This window comes from Hoplias malabaricus, chromosome 13 (genome assembly GCF_029633855.1).
Source record: "Hoplias malabaricus isolate fHopMal1 chromosome 13, fHopMal1.hap1, whole genome shotgun sequence".
Classification (NCBI taxonomy): Eukaryota; Metazoa; Chordata; class Actinopteri; order Characiformes; family Erythrinidae; genus Hoplias; species Hoplias malabaricus.
This window is the reverse complement of record NC_089812.1, coordinates 31,283,638-31,302,346: the sequence shown is the minus strand read 5'-3', so window position 1 is coordinate 31,302,346 and position 18,709 is coordinate 31,283,638. Positions and strand designations below refer to the sequence as shown.

General features: G+C 43.3%; 1 protein-coding gene across 1 annotated transcript; it reads left to right on the top strand.

Annotated features, from left to right (window-relative positions):
* The first annotated feature begins 1,240 nt into the window (after positions 1-1,240).
* cacng4b (calcium channel, voltage-dependent, gamma subunit 4b) lies at positions 1,241-15,865 on the top strand. Its single transcript, XM_066641977.1, has 4 exons — positions 1,241-1,463; positions 11,840-11,923; positions 12,066-12,206; positions 12,321-15,865. Exons 1-4 carry the CDS (start codon positions 1,241-1,243, stop codon positions 12,839-12,841), a joined length of 969 nt encoding a protein of 322 aa, XP_066498074.1. The 3' UTR covers positions 12,842-15,865.
* The last annotated feature ends 2,844 nt before the right edge of the window (positions 15,866-18,709 follow it).

Here is an 18,709-nt window from a genome sequence, read left to right as displayed (position 1 = left end):
CACGCAGACACAGGGAGAACGCACCACACTCCTCACAGACAGTCACTCGGAGCGGGAATCGAACCCACAACCTCCAGGTCCCTGGAGCTGTGTAACTTCGACACCTACCTGCTGCTCCACAATGTCACCTATGGCTTCTTCAGTATACATATGTATTTTTTTCACAGTATTGTATTGTGAGTAAACCAGATAACAATGCAGACTCCATGTAAAGAGTCTAACAAAACTGTTTCTGAAGTCCAAAGGATTTAAGGTTTATTCCTCTGTTGGAATCATGCTGTAGGAACCTGGCTCGGGGCGGGTTCCTGTGCTGATGTGTTGTGTGAACAGAACTGGTGTGAACTGTGGCTGCCAGTCATGGCTGATGAAGTCATTTCTGAGAGATCAACCTCGACCAACCCCATTCAGCCCACCTCTCCTCAGCTCTAGGGGGCTTATGAAAAGCTACTCTCGTGCCATTGGCTCGGTGGCTGAAGGTGGGGTTTGGGTCCGCGCCGTCAAAGAAGCAGTTGACAACGAGCTCGCGGCACAGAGTTTCAACAACGAGGAAAAACTGCATGACATCCGGCGTGAGGTGCTTTAATACAGGGGAAGCGTCCAAATCAAACCCCGCCATTGACTACAGCCGGGCTGAGAGAGCGCGCGCGCCCCACCCGCCCCCCTCACCGCCGCGGCCACGCGCGTCTGAGCGTTCACCTGAAGCCGTGAGAGCGGCGGGAACAAAAGAGGAGCGCGAGGAGCCAGCAACAAACAGCTCTGTGATCCTCTGTACCTCTCTTTTCTCCTTCTCTCTCTCTGTCTCATCACCTCTCCCCACTCTCAGCCTCCCTCTTTCTTCATCTCATTAGCTCTATATAACCCCTGTCTCATTATCTCTCTCTCTCTCTCTCTCATTATCTCATTGCCTTTCTTCCCTCTCTCTTTCTCTTTTGTCATCTCTTTTCTTCTGTCTCTCGTTTCTTTTCTCACTTCCTTTCATTACTCTCATTCTTTTTTGTCTCTCACTCATTTTCTCCTGTTCCGTTTTTCACTCCCTCCCTCTCATCTCCCCCCCTCTCTCAACCTCATCATCTCACTTTCTCTCATTTCTTTCGCGAGGAGACAGCAGCAGGCAGCAACAAGCGGGAGAGGAATGCGCGCGCCGCTGTCGCCGTGACGCGCGCGCGCCTGTGTGTGTTGTGTGTGTGTGTGTGTGCTGCCCTCGCGTGCCCTCCCCTCCAAAAGACCGTTATGAGGCGCGATGGCTCGGTGCGACCGCGCGCTGCAGACGCTGCTGGCCACGGCGGGCGCGTTCGTGGCGTTTAGCCTCATGAGCATCGCCGTGGGCACGGACTACTGGCTGTACTCGCGCGCGCACATCTGTAACGCCACCAACATCACCACGGACGACAGCCAGACGCAGGCGAAGAAGAACCGCGGCGACCTGACGCACTCTGGCCTCTGGAGGATCTGCTGTATTGAAGGTACCGAGCGTCTTACGTGTTTTCTACCGAGTTCAGAAGCGGGAACAAACTTCCGCGCGCGCCGGCTTTGTTCCAGAGCTCGAGGTGTGTTCGCGGGGATATGGGGGGGGGGGCTTAGTTTTAGGGAGGTTTCAGAAAGCCACACTCAGACATCACCAGGTTATTGTAAAAATACCCAGCATTCCTCAAAACCTCAGCCGTTAGCCTCTCACCACCTCCTTTTTTGTCTCTTAACTCTTTGTAAATTTCTTTCACATTTACACTTTGTTGTTCCCAGTGTCGTTTATCTACCTTCTCCCCTGCTTCTCTCTTTACCCCCTTTATTCGCTACTTTGTTTTATTTTATATCTTGTTCACTTGCTCTCTCTCTCTCTCTCTCTGTCTTGTTTCTCCTTTATCATTCTCTTTACCTTTCATTTCTTCCTCCCTCTCTCTCTGTCTGTCTCTCTGTCTCTCTCTCTCTGTCTGTCTCTCTTTCTCTCTTGTTTCTCCTTTTGTTGCTTCTCTAGTTATTACTGCTCTTTCTCACCTCTACAGGTTTCTCTTTCTTCCCCCCTCTTTTTTCTCTTCCTGTATCATTCCCTCTTTCTCTCTCTCTCTCTCTCTCTCTCTCTCTCTCTCTCTCTCTGTCTCTCTCTCTTGTTTCTCCTTTTGTTGCTTCTCTAGTTATTACTGCTCTTTCTCACCTCTACAGGTTTCTCTTTCTTCCCCCCTCTTTTTTCTCTTCCTGTATCATTCCCTTTACCTTTCATTTCTTCCTCCCTCTCTCCCTCTCTGTGTCTGTCTCTCTCTCTCTCTCTCGTTTCTCCTTTTGTTGCTTCTCTAGTTATTACTGCTCTTTCTCACCTCTACAGGTTTCTCTTTCTTCCCCCCTCTTTTTTCTCTTCCTGTATCATTCCCTTTACCTTTCATTTCTTCCTCCCTCTCTCCCTCTCTGTGTCTGTCTCTCTCTCTCTCTCTCGTTTCTCCTTTTGTTGCTTCTCTAGTTATTACTGCTCTTTCTCACCTCTACAGGTTTCTCTTTCTTCCCCCCTCTTTTTTCTCTTCCTGTATCATTCCCTTTACCTTTCATTTCTACCTCCCTCTCTCTCTCTCTCTGTCTGTCTCTCTGTCTCTCTCTCTCTCTCTCTCTCTCTCTCCGCTGAATGGCCTGCAAATCGTATGCAGTCAAGAGTCTCCTCTTAAGTATCTGCCTTCATTCATGTCTTTATTGTATTTGATGCTGTTGCTTGGCAACAACATGTCTGAAATCGCTATGGTAACATGGCCAAGGTTTAAAAATAGATGAATCTGTTGCTTCTTGTCATTGTCCACCATTAAAATGAGACGCATTCTACTCTTTTTTCTACGTGTTACCGGTGCAGCGTGGGTCTGTGCTGACCCTCAGTGAGGAGAACTCATGTCCCACTCGTCCCCTCACCCAGACATGAGCACACAAGAGCCATTCTGTCACGAAACCGGGCAAAACAAGCTCTTGAAAGCAACCGACATCAGGCAAATGATGGATTCAGAACAGAGTGGCAAACAGGCTCAAAGCAGCCCTGGCTCACGACTGAAACCCTGAAGCCTGTTGATCCAGCAAATGTTTTAATGACAGAAATTAGTTTTAATGGAGAAACACTCATCCTTTAAACCAGCAAATCAGCAAACAGAGGGCTGAGGTGTAGTCCACTGTTTCTGGGGCCGCTGAGGCACGAACTGGGCCTTCTCTGAGGTTTGGTACTTTTGCATGTTCTCGTTTGTTTTGTAGGAGACATACACTATACGAGGTTTTGTTCCCACTGCTGCACAATGCAAATGTCTTTCAAGAAAGTCTACACACGAAATCAGCAGTGCTCTGAAACAGGTGTTGACCCTCAAAGGTCACTCTGGAACCAACAAATGACAAAACATCTTAGCCGTCAATACATTGGCTATAACTATCCGCCGGACAGATTGTAGATCTGATGAGATAACATTTGCTTTAGTTCCATATGGATCGGCGTGTTGAGTGTTTGGGTTTGTTTTCCCTGGTGGCATGGCTCCCTTTGTGAGTCTGGGGAGGTTTAAAAGGGGAAGTGCTGTCACTTTGCCATTCGCAGCGTGCGCCACAGATCTGTAATTAAAATGCAGCTCCGAAAGGCCACGCAGCCTCTAATTAGCCACCAGACTTGAATTCTGCCACTGTTGCACACCCGAAGAGCGCTGTGATAACAAACTAGGAGCACGTGCGAGGTGCAGGCCCTCGACCTCTTGACCTTACCAAAGCAGTTATCACCACATTGGGACTGTTCTCAGCTCATCTGGGGCTTAGCATCTTAAAACTCAATAAGAACACTGGCTGCCCTCCCACTGTAAATCAGTGTTTACATTTATGTTAATGACATTGACTAAATTGGATTGGATTTAGGGCGGCACGGTGGTGCAGCAGGTAGTGTCGCAGTCACACAGCTCCGGGTGACTGTCTGTGAGGAGTGTGGTGTGTTCTCCCTGTGTCTGCGTGGGTTTCCTCCAGGTGACTGTCTGTGAGGAGTTGGTGTGTTCTCCCTGTGTCTGTGTGGGTTTCCTCCGGGTGACTGTCTGTGAGGAGTTGGTGTGTTCTCCCTGTGTCCACGTGGGTTTCCTCCGGGTGCTCCGGTTTCCTCCCACAGTCCAAAAAACCACATTGGTAGGTGGATTGGCGACTCAAAAGTGTCTCTAGGTGTGAGTTAATGTGTGTGTTGCCCTGTGAAGGACTGGCGCCCCCTCCAGGGTGTATTCCTGCCTTGCGCCCAATGATTCCAGGTAGGCTCTGGACCCACCGTGACCCTGAACTGGATAAGGGTTACAGATAATGAATGAATGAATGATTTGGATTTGACTGATATGTTTATACTAGCTGGAAATGTCAAACTATTTTAAAATAAACATTTTTACACATAGTTTTACTAAAAGCACAATGTCCAATTTATTCATAATAGTCGATACTGTCACAAATACTTGAAAAAATCATTTCATTCCATTCCAAATGGTCCTGGTAATTTATATCATGTTCTAGAGCAATCTAATCAGCTATCAAGAACGAGTCAAGAACAAATGGTGTTGTAGTTCTGTAGTCATTTACTAGTCAATCACATTTACAAGTCATGTTTAGTGAGGACCTCTGGTTGTGCATTTTGGCTGCTCACAAGCTGTAGAAAAGCTTTAAAGCCACACCCGAGCTTTTTCAAATGCCAGCGCTCACAGTGCAAAGCAATAATTAAAAAGGACATGGAGTTCCACGCTGTGCATTCTCAAAGGACATGGTACGAAGACAAAAGTGACCCCTAAGCTGGCAACAGCTGTAGTGCATTAGGCCAAGAGGAATCCAAGGGTCTGCCAAACCATCCTAATGAATCTGTGCAATTGTGGTATCAACATCTCAAGTCAGACACTTCAGTGGACACTGCAGGCTGGAGGCTGATTAAGGAGGACAGCACTTCTCGAAGGCAGAGGAAGAAGCAGCATTCAACCCCAGGAACACAATCTTCACCGTCAAGTACGGTATAGGGAATATAATGCTTAAGGGGTGTCCTTTCAGCCAATGGACCCAGGCAACTTTGTCAAAGTAAATGGCATCATGAGAAACGTGGGCTATATTACATCTCTGGAGAAAAACTCCAGGCAGTCTGCAGAAAAACGTGGCCGTGGGCAGCTAGACAAAACAGTGATTTGAAACACAGTCTAGAAGAGGTCTAGAAATGTTTAACAGAAAATGTAATTAACATTTGGGAGTGGCCCAGCAAGAGTCCAGACCCAAATCCCATCGAGAATCTGTGGAGAGGACTTAAGACCCTGCAAATCAATGCAAAACCTAATGATCCCAGTGGAGAGCTGCAAAATGCTTGTTAGCAATTATAAGAACTGTTTAACTGCTGTGACGAAAAACAAAGACCATGACAATGATAGCCGAGAAAAGATGAATAACCTTGGACATGGCATTTTATTAATTTAAAAGTATAAAAAAAAACAAATAGTTACTTTTGTCACTTTTATTTTTAGCTTAATTTCTTACTACGTTGATGCTTGTTTGTGTCACCTACAACCAATTGGTCAATTGGGTTCGATTCCCGCTCCGGGTGACTGTCTGTGAGGAGTTGATGTGTTCTCCCTGTGTCTGTGTGGGTTTCCTCCGGGTGACTGTCTGTGAGGAGTGTGGTGTGTTCTCCCTGTGTCTGTGTGGGTTTCCTCCGGGTGACTGTCTGTGAGGAGTGTGGTGTGTTCTCCCTGTGTCTGTGTGGGTTTCCTCCGGGTGACTGTCTGTGAGGAGTGTGGTGTGTTCTCCCTGTGTCTGTGTGGGTTTCCTCCAGGTGACTGTCTGTGAGGAGTGTGGTGTGTTCTCCACGTGTCTGCATGGGTTTCCTCCGGGTGCTCCGGTTTCCTCCCACAGTACAAAACCACACGTTGGTAGATGGATTGGCGACTCAAAAGTGTCCACAGGTGTGAGTGTGTGTCTGTGTTGCGCTGTGAAGGACTGGCGCCCCCTCCAGGGTGTATTCCCGCCTTGTGCCCAATGATTCCAGGTAGGCTCTGGACCCCCACGACCCTGAACTGGATAAGGGTTACAGATACTGAATTAATGAATGAAAGGATACTGTTCAAATTGGGCTCAACTGTAAGCAAGCTGGTAGTAAAACTCTCTTTTTGTGTTTGGTAGAGGGCTTGCTGGTTTAGTCTTTAAAAGCTTCATGGTTTGGATGTACACTTCTAGGATGTACATGCTTTAAAAATGTTTTTGTGAGTACGGACCACATCTGTGAAGGCTGAAATGGGGAGGCAAATTCAGATGTAATTTTTTAGGCAGGAGTTCAGGATGGCTTGGGAATTTGTGTAAAGCTAAAGCCCCGTTGGATAGATGAACGCAAGAGAAAGGGAGGAGACGGGGCAGAGGTGGGAGTGAGATTGTCAGAAGCAGAAATGATGTGTGTTTGGACGGTATATCTAGGGCTGAGATATTAGGAACCATCCTTTAAAAGCTTAGGTAAAGTGGCCGAAATTCTGAAGGTATCTTTTTTTTTTTGTCCTTTAAAGGCTAAGCACCACTTAATGGACCTCCATGAATATTTCACATTATTGTAGTTACTGACATATATAAGTATGAATTAAAATGAAAATAGCAGCTTAATTTGCTTTAAAACTGACAATTTTATTAAATTGACGGAAAAACCCGAGCTCTCAACGGAAATTCTTGAACGCGACCGTGACGTCACTGGTGGACAACAGCTGAACAACGCCGCGGTAAAACACCGTTATGACTGACTGTTATTATTTATTATTATCGTTACACTTATATAGCGCCTTTCTAGACACCCAAGGACGCTTTACAATCTACACTGCTCAGAACGCTCAATTCACACACACACACTGGCGAGAAGCGGCAGCCAAACGCGCACAGCGTACTCTCGACCAGGAACGACCGTCCACCTGGAGGACTGCATCGGGCACTAGGGTTTGACCCAGGACAGAGCGCCAATCCATATCTGGGCTCACACATACAGACATTCATTCACACACCAGGACAGTTATTAGAGAAGCCAATTCACCTACCCTCCATGTTTTTGGACTGTGGGAGGAAACCGGAGCCCCCGGAGGAAACCCACGCAGACACGGGGAGAACATGGAAACTCCACCCAGATGGGACTTGAACCCAAGATCCCAGCGCTGGGAGGCGAACATGCTAACCACCAAGCCACCGTGCCGCCAATGACAGTATCTAGCTAAATAACCAACATTATTCATGACATTAGCCTAGCAATAAGCTAAACTCAAATTTAGAGGTACCGTTATTCTTGTAAATGTGACCGAAGTCGAACTCGAATTCATCCGACACTATAAACCTCCGTAATGCAGCTACGTAGCCGAGTATAATCTGAGCCACCGAGTTTAGCGAGTCAAGCTAACGTTAACTAGCACCAACTAAAACAGGCGAAGTGAGTGTCCTTACCCTGTTTACCTCCATGTTACAGAGGCTCTTGAACACCTTTCGTTGGTGTCCTTACATGCCCATATTGTTGGAAAAGCGCCAGTGAAATGAGCTACAGATAACGGAGTGAGCGAATGGTCCTTTCCAAAGTGCCCATTTAAAGTGGACAAATTTAGTCCATTTTCTGGATATTTTGGGATCTTTGGGCCATTTGTGCACAGATGTCCCACTGTACATTGAATGATTGCAGCCAAAAACAACACACCTCTTCATCATTTTGCATTAAATTAAGTGCAGCTTCTAGAGTTGTTGTCCACCATCTACGTCACCCTGTGAAGGACTGGCGCCCCCTCCAGGGTGTATTCCTGCCTTGAGCCCATTGATTCTGGGTGGGCTCCGGACCCACCGTGACTCTGAACTGGATAAGAGGTTACAGACAATGAATGAAGAGCAATCCATCACCAAACCTCATGTATCCCTTACAAAATGCTCAGAATGCGGTTTCAAAGATTGAAAACAGAATATTTCATACTTGGGAAGACTTTGGTGACTATATAAGGGACAGCAGACATGCTTAGTTTTGGCCAAGGTGCCTGAATTAAAAAATTGTACACCTTCCCTTGTAGGAGTTGCCATTTTGGAGATGTTGGTACAGTGGCAGTTTGACAGGCGAATCATTCTTATACAAATATTCAAATTGCAATTTGAATTAATAATTACACAAGTCACAGGCAACCAACATTAATGTGCCGTAACTTCTCAACTACAGCTCCAGGCCTGGGCCTTCATTTATAGAATTTTAATTTGTAGTTGCAGGATTGGTCCAAAAACCCCAATTTGATATTGCGCCCCAAACACTTCTGCCCTATAAAACAATGCTAGAGCGGAAAGCCAAGACTGGTTTGTGGCACTTTTACTGATCGGCTTTGCTCCTTTAATTCACAGTGACAAAGGGATCATACTTGGCAGACTGAGGCGGCTGTCACAACTGCTTTAGTGTCTGTTTAAGTTTAAGTTTCATTTGGTATGGATTGGATGTAGGTGGGTTAGGTTTTAGACAGGCATCTGTGTCTGTTAAGGATGGGAGCAGTGGGTTAGGTGTCAGAAAATGAACTGGGTTTGGTAAAGATGGGGGCTTGGTTTGGTATGGATTGGAGGTAGCTAGGTCTGGCAGGACTGGAGAGCCGTGATTTAGGCTTGAGATATAGAGCTGTGTATAGTAGGGATGTGGGGTTGTGTGTCGTGTATGGACCCGGGCAGTTAAGCTTTTAGAAAGGGAAACTGCGATTGGTAGGGATAGGGTATTAGGTATTAGATATATCAGGGTTTGGAAAAGATGGGGGATTAGAAGGTGTGGAGGAGAAGGTGTCCCAGCCTTCTGCATTAAACCACAAAGAAGATGTCAAAGGCATCCTTGGAGACATTATGGAAATCAGTTGGTTGGAGCAGCTCTGAGGTTGCCATGGAGAAGATGTGCTCAGCAGAGAGCACTGTAACCTTCCGGCAGGCCTGAGGGACTTGGCCATTGCTTGTTGTCACAAACACTCTCTATCTCCTCTCTCTCTTTCTCTGATGAGGGTCTGTGTCAGTCAGGTGAGGAGCTTTATTTCTCTTTTATGAAACTGGACACACCTCAGACACTGGACTAATAACCGCCACTCACAAATCAACTGTCTGAGCCTTCTTCACACACACTACTCTCTAATGCAACCAGAGAAACAGAGTAAACCACAGATGTGAGGGCCCTAAGCCTATATCGCTCTGAAAAGCCTTTGTCTTTGACGGCACCTAAAGCAATAAGAGGGAATGGACTTTAAGTCCAAAGTGTAGAAAGAAACGATTAAAGCATTCTCAGTGTTGATAACCAAACAGCTTATGGGAGTTTGATCAAGCTCTACCTTTCTTCTCATTTTATAATAGCAGGCTGTTCCTGAAATGGGATTGAGTACCACAGTGGGCAGAGTACCACACTACACCTATCAAGTTCAAGTTAATTTACCTCCAGTTCACATGCAGAAGAAAGTGAGAAATCAAAATAACTAAATAATTAATTCAAACTCCTAAAAGCAATGTAGGTAATTAAACTACACTCTTGCTTCGACTTTAGACCAGATCCATTCGATGTGATAAGACAACTCAATGCTATGGGTGTGAAAGGATATGTAGCCATCACAAACCTTCACAGACAAAAGAAAAACAAGAAAATCAGCAAACAAAAAAGAAAGCACAAATCTATATAAATACACAGCCAATTCACCAGTGTTAAATGATTCAATGATATCATCCTTCCACTTTTACATAGCGCCACAGAAATGAGTTTAATCTCAACATACTGATGCATTTCACTGTGGCCAAAGTGGATACGCAGCCCATTTACTCGGGTGACAAAATCTGAATGAGATAAAGTGGACTTAGCCAAAGTGTCTGAACGTATTGTAGACAACGTATTGGGTAAGAAAGGGTTAACTCTTAAACTGTCAGTTTGCTTTGTTGACTGAATACCATCTGCCACTGACAGGTTCAGAAATATGCTAATTAGGCTCATTTCTCAGGCGTGTTATTATCATGCTCACATAGTTCACAGCTGATAAAGGATACTAGGCGTACTAAACGTTTCTTTACAAATCTGTGAAGACAAAGCCACACTTCAGCCATCATGTAAATACTGTGGGATATTCAATATAAAGAACAGAGGAGCCTCTCTCCTATATCATTCAAGTCTTGTTATCGGAGGACAGCTCAGAGAACCCTCCTGAATTAGGGTGTTTTTTTTTTTTTTTTTACAATGACTAGACGAGAAAACGTGACCCAATTTCTCAGACCTATTTAATACCAATTAATTTGATGCTTCTTTTTAACCACTAGACCCAATTAATGCCACGCTGGGCCACAGAAGCAGTGTCAGGGTGCAGACTACCTCCCATTTCACCTAGAATTTTGGAAGAGAGAGAAAGAGAGAGACCAATGGTCCTTCCATCTACAGTATTAATGAGCAAATATTTAAATGGCCACATGTAATGTCCACCTTTAAAAAGGAAGGTACCAGGAGACCCACCCAGATTGGCATTCAATAACCATAAAGAGGCCAAGGACACAGCAAATTCTTGTGGCTCAAAAAATAAAAAATAACTAAATAAATGAAATAAAAGGAGTATATAGGTGAGTATTATGTGGTTGGTCTCTCAAAATGAGCCATACATTCAGAAGAGAAACAACAAGAAAACCATATTTACAGGAATTCAACAAGTGTCAGCCCCTTTAGGAAGTCTGGCTATTACTAGCACGTCATCCCTGTCAATATATATATATTAGGGATGAACCGATCCGATATTCAGTATTGGTATCGGTCCGATTCTAATCTAAATTGCTGGATCGTATATCGGAAAGGAACAAAACATGCAATCCGATCCATTAAATATAAAAAAAATGTTTTGGGTAAAATTTGCAACATGCCGTAAGCCAATGCAGCACTTTCGCATCGAACCGGCAGACATCACGTGACAGAGCGATTGTTGTGAGAGGCCTGTAAACATGTCAGCAGTGTGGAGTTACAGTCAATGAAGAAAACAGCAAGACCACCGAGTGTATTTGTGTAATGCTACTGTCTCACGAGGTGGTAGCCGTGTTGGGAACTTTAACACCACAGACATGATTAAACACTTACAGAAACACCACGGAAAGGAGTACACGGAATTTATCAAGGCCTCGAATGCTAAGAAGAAAACTGTTTCGCATCAACAAATGCTGCTGGAAAACGTTTTTTTCAAAGCAATTATTTTTTCAAAAAATCGGATTAGTATCGGTATCGGCAGATACCCAAATGTAAAATATCGGTATCGGACCTAAACAAGTGGTATCATGCCATCCCTAATATATATATATATTGCTGCTTGTCTGTACAGGAGTGAGAAAAATATACAGTTACATCGTCCACAGTGCATTTTTGATTAATCACAGGTCAGCATACAGGAAATGGTGATATATTCTGGAGATTTGCAGAAGGAGCAGATGATATGTGAAGGCAGACAGAGGAGATACAATTCATAAACTCAGGGGTGCATAAATTTATGTGTAGTATTGTACAATATCAACATATTTCATCCTTTAATTCCATCAACATACACAATATTGTTGTTTTTATTGTTAAAAATGGTAGAAGGTTTTGGGCAAATTTGATCCCAACCCTTTTAATGTGGAAATAATGGGTATTTCTTGTGTTTTAAGTGGGGAATGATGATTGGTTACTCATTGTAGCAGCAAAAGTGCCAAATATAGAGAGATTTTAGGAGCCAACAGTTTTCATATAAGTGAATTGACAAGACAAGAGGAACTAGGTTTAGGGTTAATGTGCATGTCAACGAATGCCACTTAAATGGTGGGATTTTCTCTGTAGAACTGACATGTTGTCCAGAGATCTTTGATGCTTCATATTAATTTCAACTTCTTTATTCTTTAGGCCTTAACAAAGGAAGCTGCTATCGTATCAATCACTTTCCAGATGACAATGACTACGATACTGACAGCTCAGAGTATCTCCTACGTGAGTGGCTTTCTCTAAAGCAAAACCTGCAGGTTTCAACATCGTTCAACACAGGCCATCATTGACATTCATGAAGATGTCACCCTGTCATTCCGTATTTGAACAATTTAAGGACTCACCTGTGTCGTGTGTCTGTGTGTAGGTATAGTGCGTGCCTCCAGTGTGTTCCCCATTCTCAGTACTATTCTGCTGCTGCTGGGGGGACTGTGTGTTGGAGTTGGCCGCATCTACAGCAAGAGGAACAACATACTACTCAGTGCAGGCATCCTATTTGTGGCTGCAGGTAAATATCTAACTCTGTGGAATAAATAACACTGTAGATTTTTAACACACTTGACTTCCTGGTAATATTTCATCAGTAACCCATTTGTAACCAATCTGTTTCCTTCTGGAACAGGTCTGAGCAACATTATTGGCATCATCGTCTACATCTCCAGCAATGCTGGCGACCCCAGCGACAAACGTGATGAGGACAAGAAGAACCAATACAATTATGGCTGGTCCTTTTACTTCGGAGCGCTCTCCTTCATCGTGGCTGAGGCCGTGGCCGTCCTGGCCGTAAACATCTACATTGAGAAGAACAAAGAAGTGCGCTTCAAAACACGCCGGGAGTTTGTCAAGTCTACCTCGTCCTCCTCTCCGTACTCGCGCATGCCTAGCTTCCGCTACCGCCGGCGGCACTCCCGTTCCAGCTCCCGATCCACAGAGGCATCGCGTGAAGCCTCTCCGGTCGGCTTAAAGATGGTCAGCTCTGTGCCTCTGGGAGAGATCAACATGTACACGCTGACCAGAGACCCGCTCAAGTCAGGAACAGACAGCTCCTACAGCCCAGAACATGACCCCGGGTTTCTGCAGGTGCACAACTGTTTCCCAAAAGACCTGAACGATGGCGTCAATAGGAGGACCACACCAGTATGAGGCACCTTCTTGATAGGAATGTTCTAGAAATTCATCTTAAAATGGCCATAAAAACTGGAGCACCACCGAGGCCTGTTGGCTCAATGGCATAGTCGAAAAAGGCTTTTCTCTGGTTATCACAATGAACTTACTACCTAATGCTTACTTAGACCATGAGAGTTTGAATGGTCTTGAAGAATAGCTCTTTTTCTTTAGATTCCTTTAGATTCTTTAGATATTGTTTCGGACCGGTGTTTCCTCTTGCAGATCTAAAAGACTGGCACGGCTACAGGAGATATCTATATACCAACTAATATAAAATGAATAAGTCCTTTCATGAAACATGCTATAACATGATTCAGTGGTGGACAGTAACGAAGTAAATGTGATTCGTTACTGTACTTAAGTAGTTTTTGATGCATCTGTACTTTACTCAAGTATTTCCAATTTGGGCGACTTTTTATTTTAACACTACATTTCAAAGTCAAATATCTTACTTTTCACTCCACTACATTATGAAAATCTGCCGGTGAAATGTGTGAATCTCCCGGCTCTGCACAGCTCGACGTGCGACACACAGCGGCACTGTTGCTAGGAGACGAACAAACACAGTCGCCGCGCTAAAACAAGTGAAAATGTTTCTCTGTCTAAAACCAATAATACCAAAGGCAGATTTTTTTTATCAACTGTTGAGTGAATTTTAGATGTAAGTCATCACTTTCAGTTTTTAGAATCGTTATGAATTAACTAAATTATTTGTACAATGTAGTATTTGGCTGTATTTGAATCATCAGTAACTGCTTTTCATTCATATAAACGTTTTACTGATCTGTAGATGTCTCAAATCACTCACAGAGGGTGAGCCTCCGTTGGAGATTTAATAAACACAATACGTGAAGCGACGTCAAAACCAGAAGAAATATTCCAAAACCCAAAAATCTGTACAGAGAGATAAACAAGTCCCAAAGACAAAAACAAGTTTCAGGCAATAAGTCAGAAAAACAAAACAGTAGCCTGATTAAGAAAAGTATAATCTGCAAATATGTAGACAAAACAGAGAGCTTAAACGAACATTATGTAATATTTTTACCTTAAAATAACAGCTTCAAATTCATTGTGATGCTTCACTGACTTGTAATAGGGAGAATAGAGCCTCTGGTTTGGCTACTCTCGGTTCAGCACTGCAGAAACTGCACTATGTACATTTTGTAGGAGGGTAGGAAACCACCCCTTCACTCCCCACTTTCCTACCAATTTCAGTACAGTGCTGTAAAAGTTAATTGCACAAAGGGGAGCCCTACGAGTAGAATAAAAACCCAAATCTTACGTAGCATTCCTAAATGAAGGCCAATTGATGCTTTTGCAATGGCTCAGTGCAGAGCCTATGCTGTAGCCTGCACAAGTGTCCTATTGCAGATCTGCGTTGCTCTGCAATTACACTGCCAAACCACTAGGGCTGAACTTCTATAACACTATGTTAGGGTGACCAGATCTGAGATGGTGAAAAAGATGACACGTCTCGGGGGGAACGTCTAGGTTAGCTGAACCTGTGTGCGCTATTAGGTCCTTTACACCTTTATTTGCTACACAAAACAGGGGAATTCATCCGAGTGAATTACATTTACCTTTCGGCATAGCTGCTCGAGATGAGGGTGGGTACATGAGCTTTGCCTGACGTACACAAGGACTACTGACGTGCAGACTGACCAATTAACTCTACAGTCAGACCGTCCAATCAGAAGATTTTAGGCTACTTTACCACGCCCCCTTCTCACTCAAGTGAACCAATTGGAGTAGGGGAGGGCGGGACTAGTTTGTGAACGAAACTTCTCGAAGTTCTATGTAAGCTCTAGAAAAACAAAATCCCGGACGTTTGTGAAATTCCGCCCAGACATTTTTTTAAGTCTAAAAAAAGAGGACATGTCCGGGTAAAAGAGGACGTCTGGTCACCCTACACTATGTAGTATACAATGTAGTGGTGTAGTGATTGTAGTTTTACAAATCTTTAAAGTGCACTATTAAGGGAGTGTAGTGTAGAGAAGTTGTTCATCCAACTGCAGACCAATCACATTTGTTTTGGTCTAACGTGACGAGTTACATTTCCCGAGAGGTGCACATCAGGCCGCGCTGACTACAGCATAGGTTCAACACAGAAGCATAATTTGGGTTTAATACTCAGGAGACAGCGAGGGGCAGCACTTTGGACGGGGAGCACCTTGGGTGTATGTATCTTTGGCCATTTCTGCTGTGTTCAGTGTCAGACTGATTAATGACATTCTGTTAAAAGACTGGGGAACGAGTGACACTTGAGTATTAAGTGTCTTAAGCACGAGTCTTGTTACAAAAATTATAATAGGACATTAGAGCCATAATACGCCATGGTACTTTTACATTCGATACTTAAGTACAATTGAAATTAAACACTTTTGTACTTTTACTCAAGTGGAGATCTACAACAAGGACTTCTACTTTTACTGGAGTAATATTTTACTGTGAGTATCTGTACTCTTACTCAAGTACATGGTTTGTGTACTTTTTCCACCACTGACATTATGTGGAACTTAGTGAACCAGTACACTTTAAGATACATTGGATTTTCTGAGTCATAAGCCTCTCAATACACACCATTTTAACCAATGACTATGTGAATATACAAATGGTGCTAAACAAAATACTCTGAACAGCTCAAGCCTTTCTCTTCTTGTGTATTTTGTACATACTTGAGTTGAACTCTGTATGCCTTGTTTGTGTCACATGTTTGTAGCCACAGTTGTCTTACCCTATTCTGTGTGCCTGTTTGTACTTATTGACTACAAAAAATACTGTGCTTGGTTCTTCTGCAGTTGTGAAACTAGAAATCACGTAGGCTTACAACTTCGTAAAACCACATAATAGTCCGAGAGTCTAGGGGAAGCTGACCTGCCCATGTTCCACCCACAGATTTGTTCTTTTATAACAAGTCTATCTACGTTTGACCCAAACATTAAAAACCTGCCCAACAGTGGTTGTTTAGAATCACGTAGAGTTTCCTGTTTAAAATCCAATATTGCCATAGTTTCTCAGAAAAGAAGTGGACTGGAAGGACAGAGGATTGGAAATGATGTTACAGTGAGCTCAATTACATGATAAAAAACAATACAGTGGAACCTCTACCCACGAACTAGATCCGTTCCGTGATGCGGTTCGTAAGTGGAAAAGTTCGTTTCTCGAGTCAATTTACCTCATTTAAAATAATGGAAAAGCAATTAATGCGTTCCAGCCCCCACCCCGAAAGTCACCCTTTTTACACTGATATATGTTTACAACACTCTCAAATTAGTAAAAAATACATGTAGCGTTACTAAAAATAAAAGAAATACCGTGGTAACAGTAATAAAAAAGAAATAAAGTTTTAAGTGGTTACACATCGCTACCTTGAAGACGTGACGACTGGCTGGAGGGGTAACACAGGCACTGGCTGTATGACGGGAGGTGGGGGGTGGGTTGAATAACAGAGAGTAGGAGGTGAATGTGGGAAGACGAAGCGTAGATACGGCTTAACTCAGCACGAATTTCAATGTCTGCTATTTACACTAATGCTAAGTTGCTAAAGCTACAATTTGCTAATCTTAAAAGCTCACTCAAGTCTGGGCGCTGGGAGACTCGCCTATTGGGTTCAGTGGCCATTTCCAGGCGCCGGCTCGGAGGAGGCTCGGGTTCGTTTCTAGAGTCGTGGTTTGTTGGTGGAGGCAAAAAATATGCCTGGTTCATCAAATGCCCGGTTCGTATCTTGGAAAGTTCATTATTATAGGCGTTCGTTAGTAGAGGTTCCACTGTACTAAATTTAAACATACACAGAATTAATATGATTTAAAGTTTATATTTTTGACAAATTGTACTACAGCTTCTCATTAGTCTGAATGGAATTTTTGCGCTATACATTTTTGCATTTGTAGCTATGAAGGAACTTCTTCTTTGTTGGTGCAGCTTGGAAAGGCCAGCTAGGGTCAAAAGGACAATTTGGTGGTTAGCACAAAGTATTCCAATGAGCTTTACTGTTGTTTATTTATTTATTATTAGTATTATTTTTTTATAAACAATGAAAACTTGTCTTCAGCTGTAAGTAGAAAACAAGCCAGTATTGCTGACCGTCTTAGTAAATGGGATGAAGATTAAAACGATTACACTGCCATCTTTGTTACTTAACATCACGGACTAAAACGTCAACATTCCGCTGAAAAGCAGGTCCAGTCTAGACTCTCCCCCATCCCCCATCAGTGTGAGTGATGGCTGTGCTGCTGCTCTGTGGTACAGCAGCTCTGTGTAAATCTGAATACTGTGTGCCACCGGGATTGTGACATTGTGCGAGTCTGCAGATAAACGGAGGGCTGCGAAATGTCAGACATCCAGAAATGAAAGAGTGCTTTTTTTTCCTTTTTTTCAACCTGTCAGCACAGAAGAATTTCAATGGTATGGTCCATTTGCTGATACAATCAAGGACAAGGAAGAATGAAAGACTGTCAGTCTCGCATCAATGTGAGCACACCAGCTGTTCAGAAGATCACCCGAGTCTTAGCCTTTTGGAGTCGTACGCTTGGAATTCCCATCAAATCAGCTCACCGGCCACCTACATCCTCTCTCACTGTTTATCCTCTCACTCAAACGGGGTCTTTTTGTTATACAGAGGTTAGAGCCTCATATTCTCATTTTCTAGAACATCGTTATCAGTATGACAGAGAGAGAAAGAAAGAGAATAAAAAAGAGAGATAAATAGAGAGCGATATAGAGAAAGAGAGAGAGAGCGAGATAGAGAAAGAGAGAGAGTGAGATAGAGAAAGAGAAAAAGAGAGAGAGCGAGATAGAGAAAGAAAGAGAGAGCGAGATAGAGAAAGAGAGAGAGAGCGAGATAGAGAAAGAGAAAAAGAGAGAGAGCGAGAAAGAGAGAGAGAGCGAGATAGAGAAAGAGAGAGAGAGCGAGACAGAGAAAGAGAGTGAGAAAGAGAGAAAGTGAGATAGAGAAATAGAGAGAGAGAGAAAGAAAGAGAAAAAGAGAGAGATAGAGAAAGAGGAAACAGTATACTTTTTGGTCATATGCCCATTGCTGAAAGATTCCTCACACACTCTTATAAATTCCAAATGGTTCCAGGCTTGATCCAAAATGGTTCCAGGCTCGAGGAACACAAGGCTCAAGGAAAAACCACTGGCATAGCATCTGTACCTTAAGGTCATTTCGACTTTAAGAATGTTGAACACAGTCAGACAGCTCATTTACAAGATTCATACATTGAAAAGAAAAACAAAAGTTGTTCTGGTTTAAAAAAAAACCCTGTTGAGGAACGAGTGTGGAACGAACGAATCTCAATCGCTTGTACATAAGTGAAAGACATTGGGTTATATATCATATACAGCTGCATTCACTTAGTAAATCCATTTTCATATGAGCTTAGAGCCATGCCTCAGTATCGCATGGTGTACGGTAGGTAGTCTTGAATATCGACGTTTTCTATGATTCACTGACCGTGTGTGCTTTAGGTATTATTTACAGAGCTGCCTTTCTCTCTGGTGACATAATCACTTTTATCTTCCTGTAACACTTTATCCTTCTCAGAAAAGAAGCTTTTCACTCCTCAACCTCTCTTTATTTGCTAATGTTGTTGTTCTCAGTATTACCCTCACCAGGAAATGTCACCATATTGTTGCTCACTTGAATAAATTAAGTCAGGGCACATGTTCTTTCTCATGGCTCTTTTTTTTTTGCCCTTTTTTGATTTATATCTGTGTCGAAGGTTGGAAATAGTAGAGATAAATTAAGTGGATGCATGGACACTATCAAAATGTTACTCGGTTCACATGGAAGTTAAAAAGCAGTGACTTTTAAATATGTCAAGGATGTAACACAAAAAAAGACCT

Bases quoted from the DNA above. Each gene is read 5' to 3' on its own strand.
- cacng4b (XM_066641977.1), top strand. From the start codon at position 1,241: ATGGCTCGGTGCGACCGCGCGCTGCAGACGCTGCTGGCCACGGCGGGC. The intron at 1,464-11,839 runs GTACCGAGCGTC...TTTATTCTTTAG, and splicing joins GAGGATCTGCTGTATTGAAG to GCCTTAACAAAGGAAGCTGC. The intron at 11,924-12,065 runs GTGAGTGGCTTT...GTCTGTGTGTAG, and splicing joins CAGCTCAGAGTATCTCCTAC to GTATAGTGCGTGCCTCCAGT.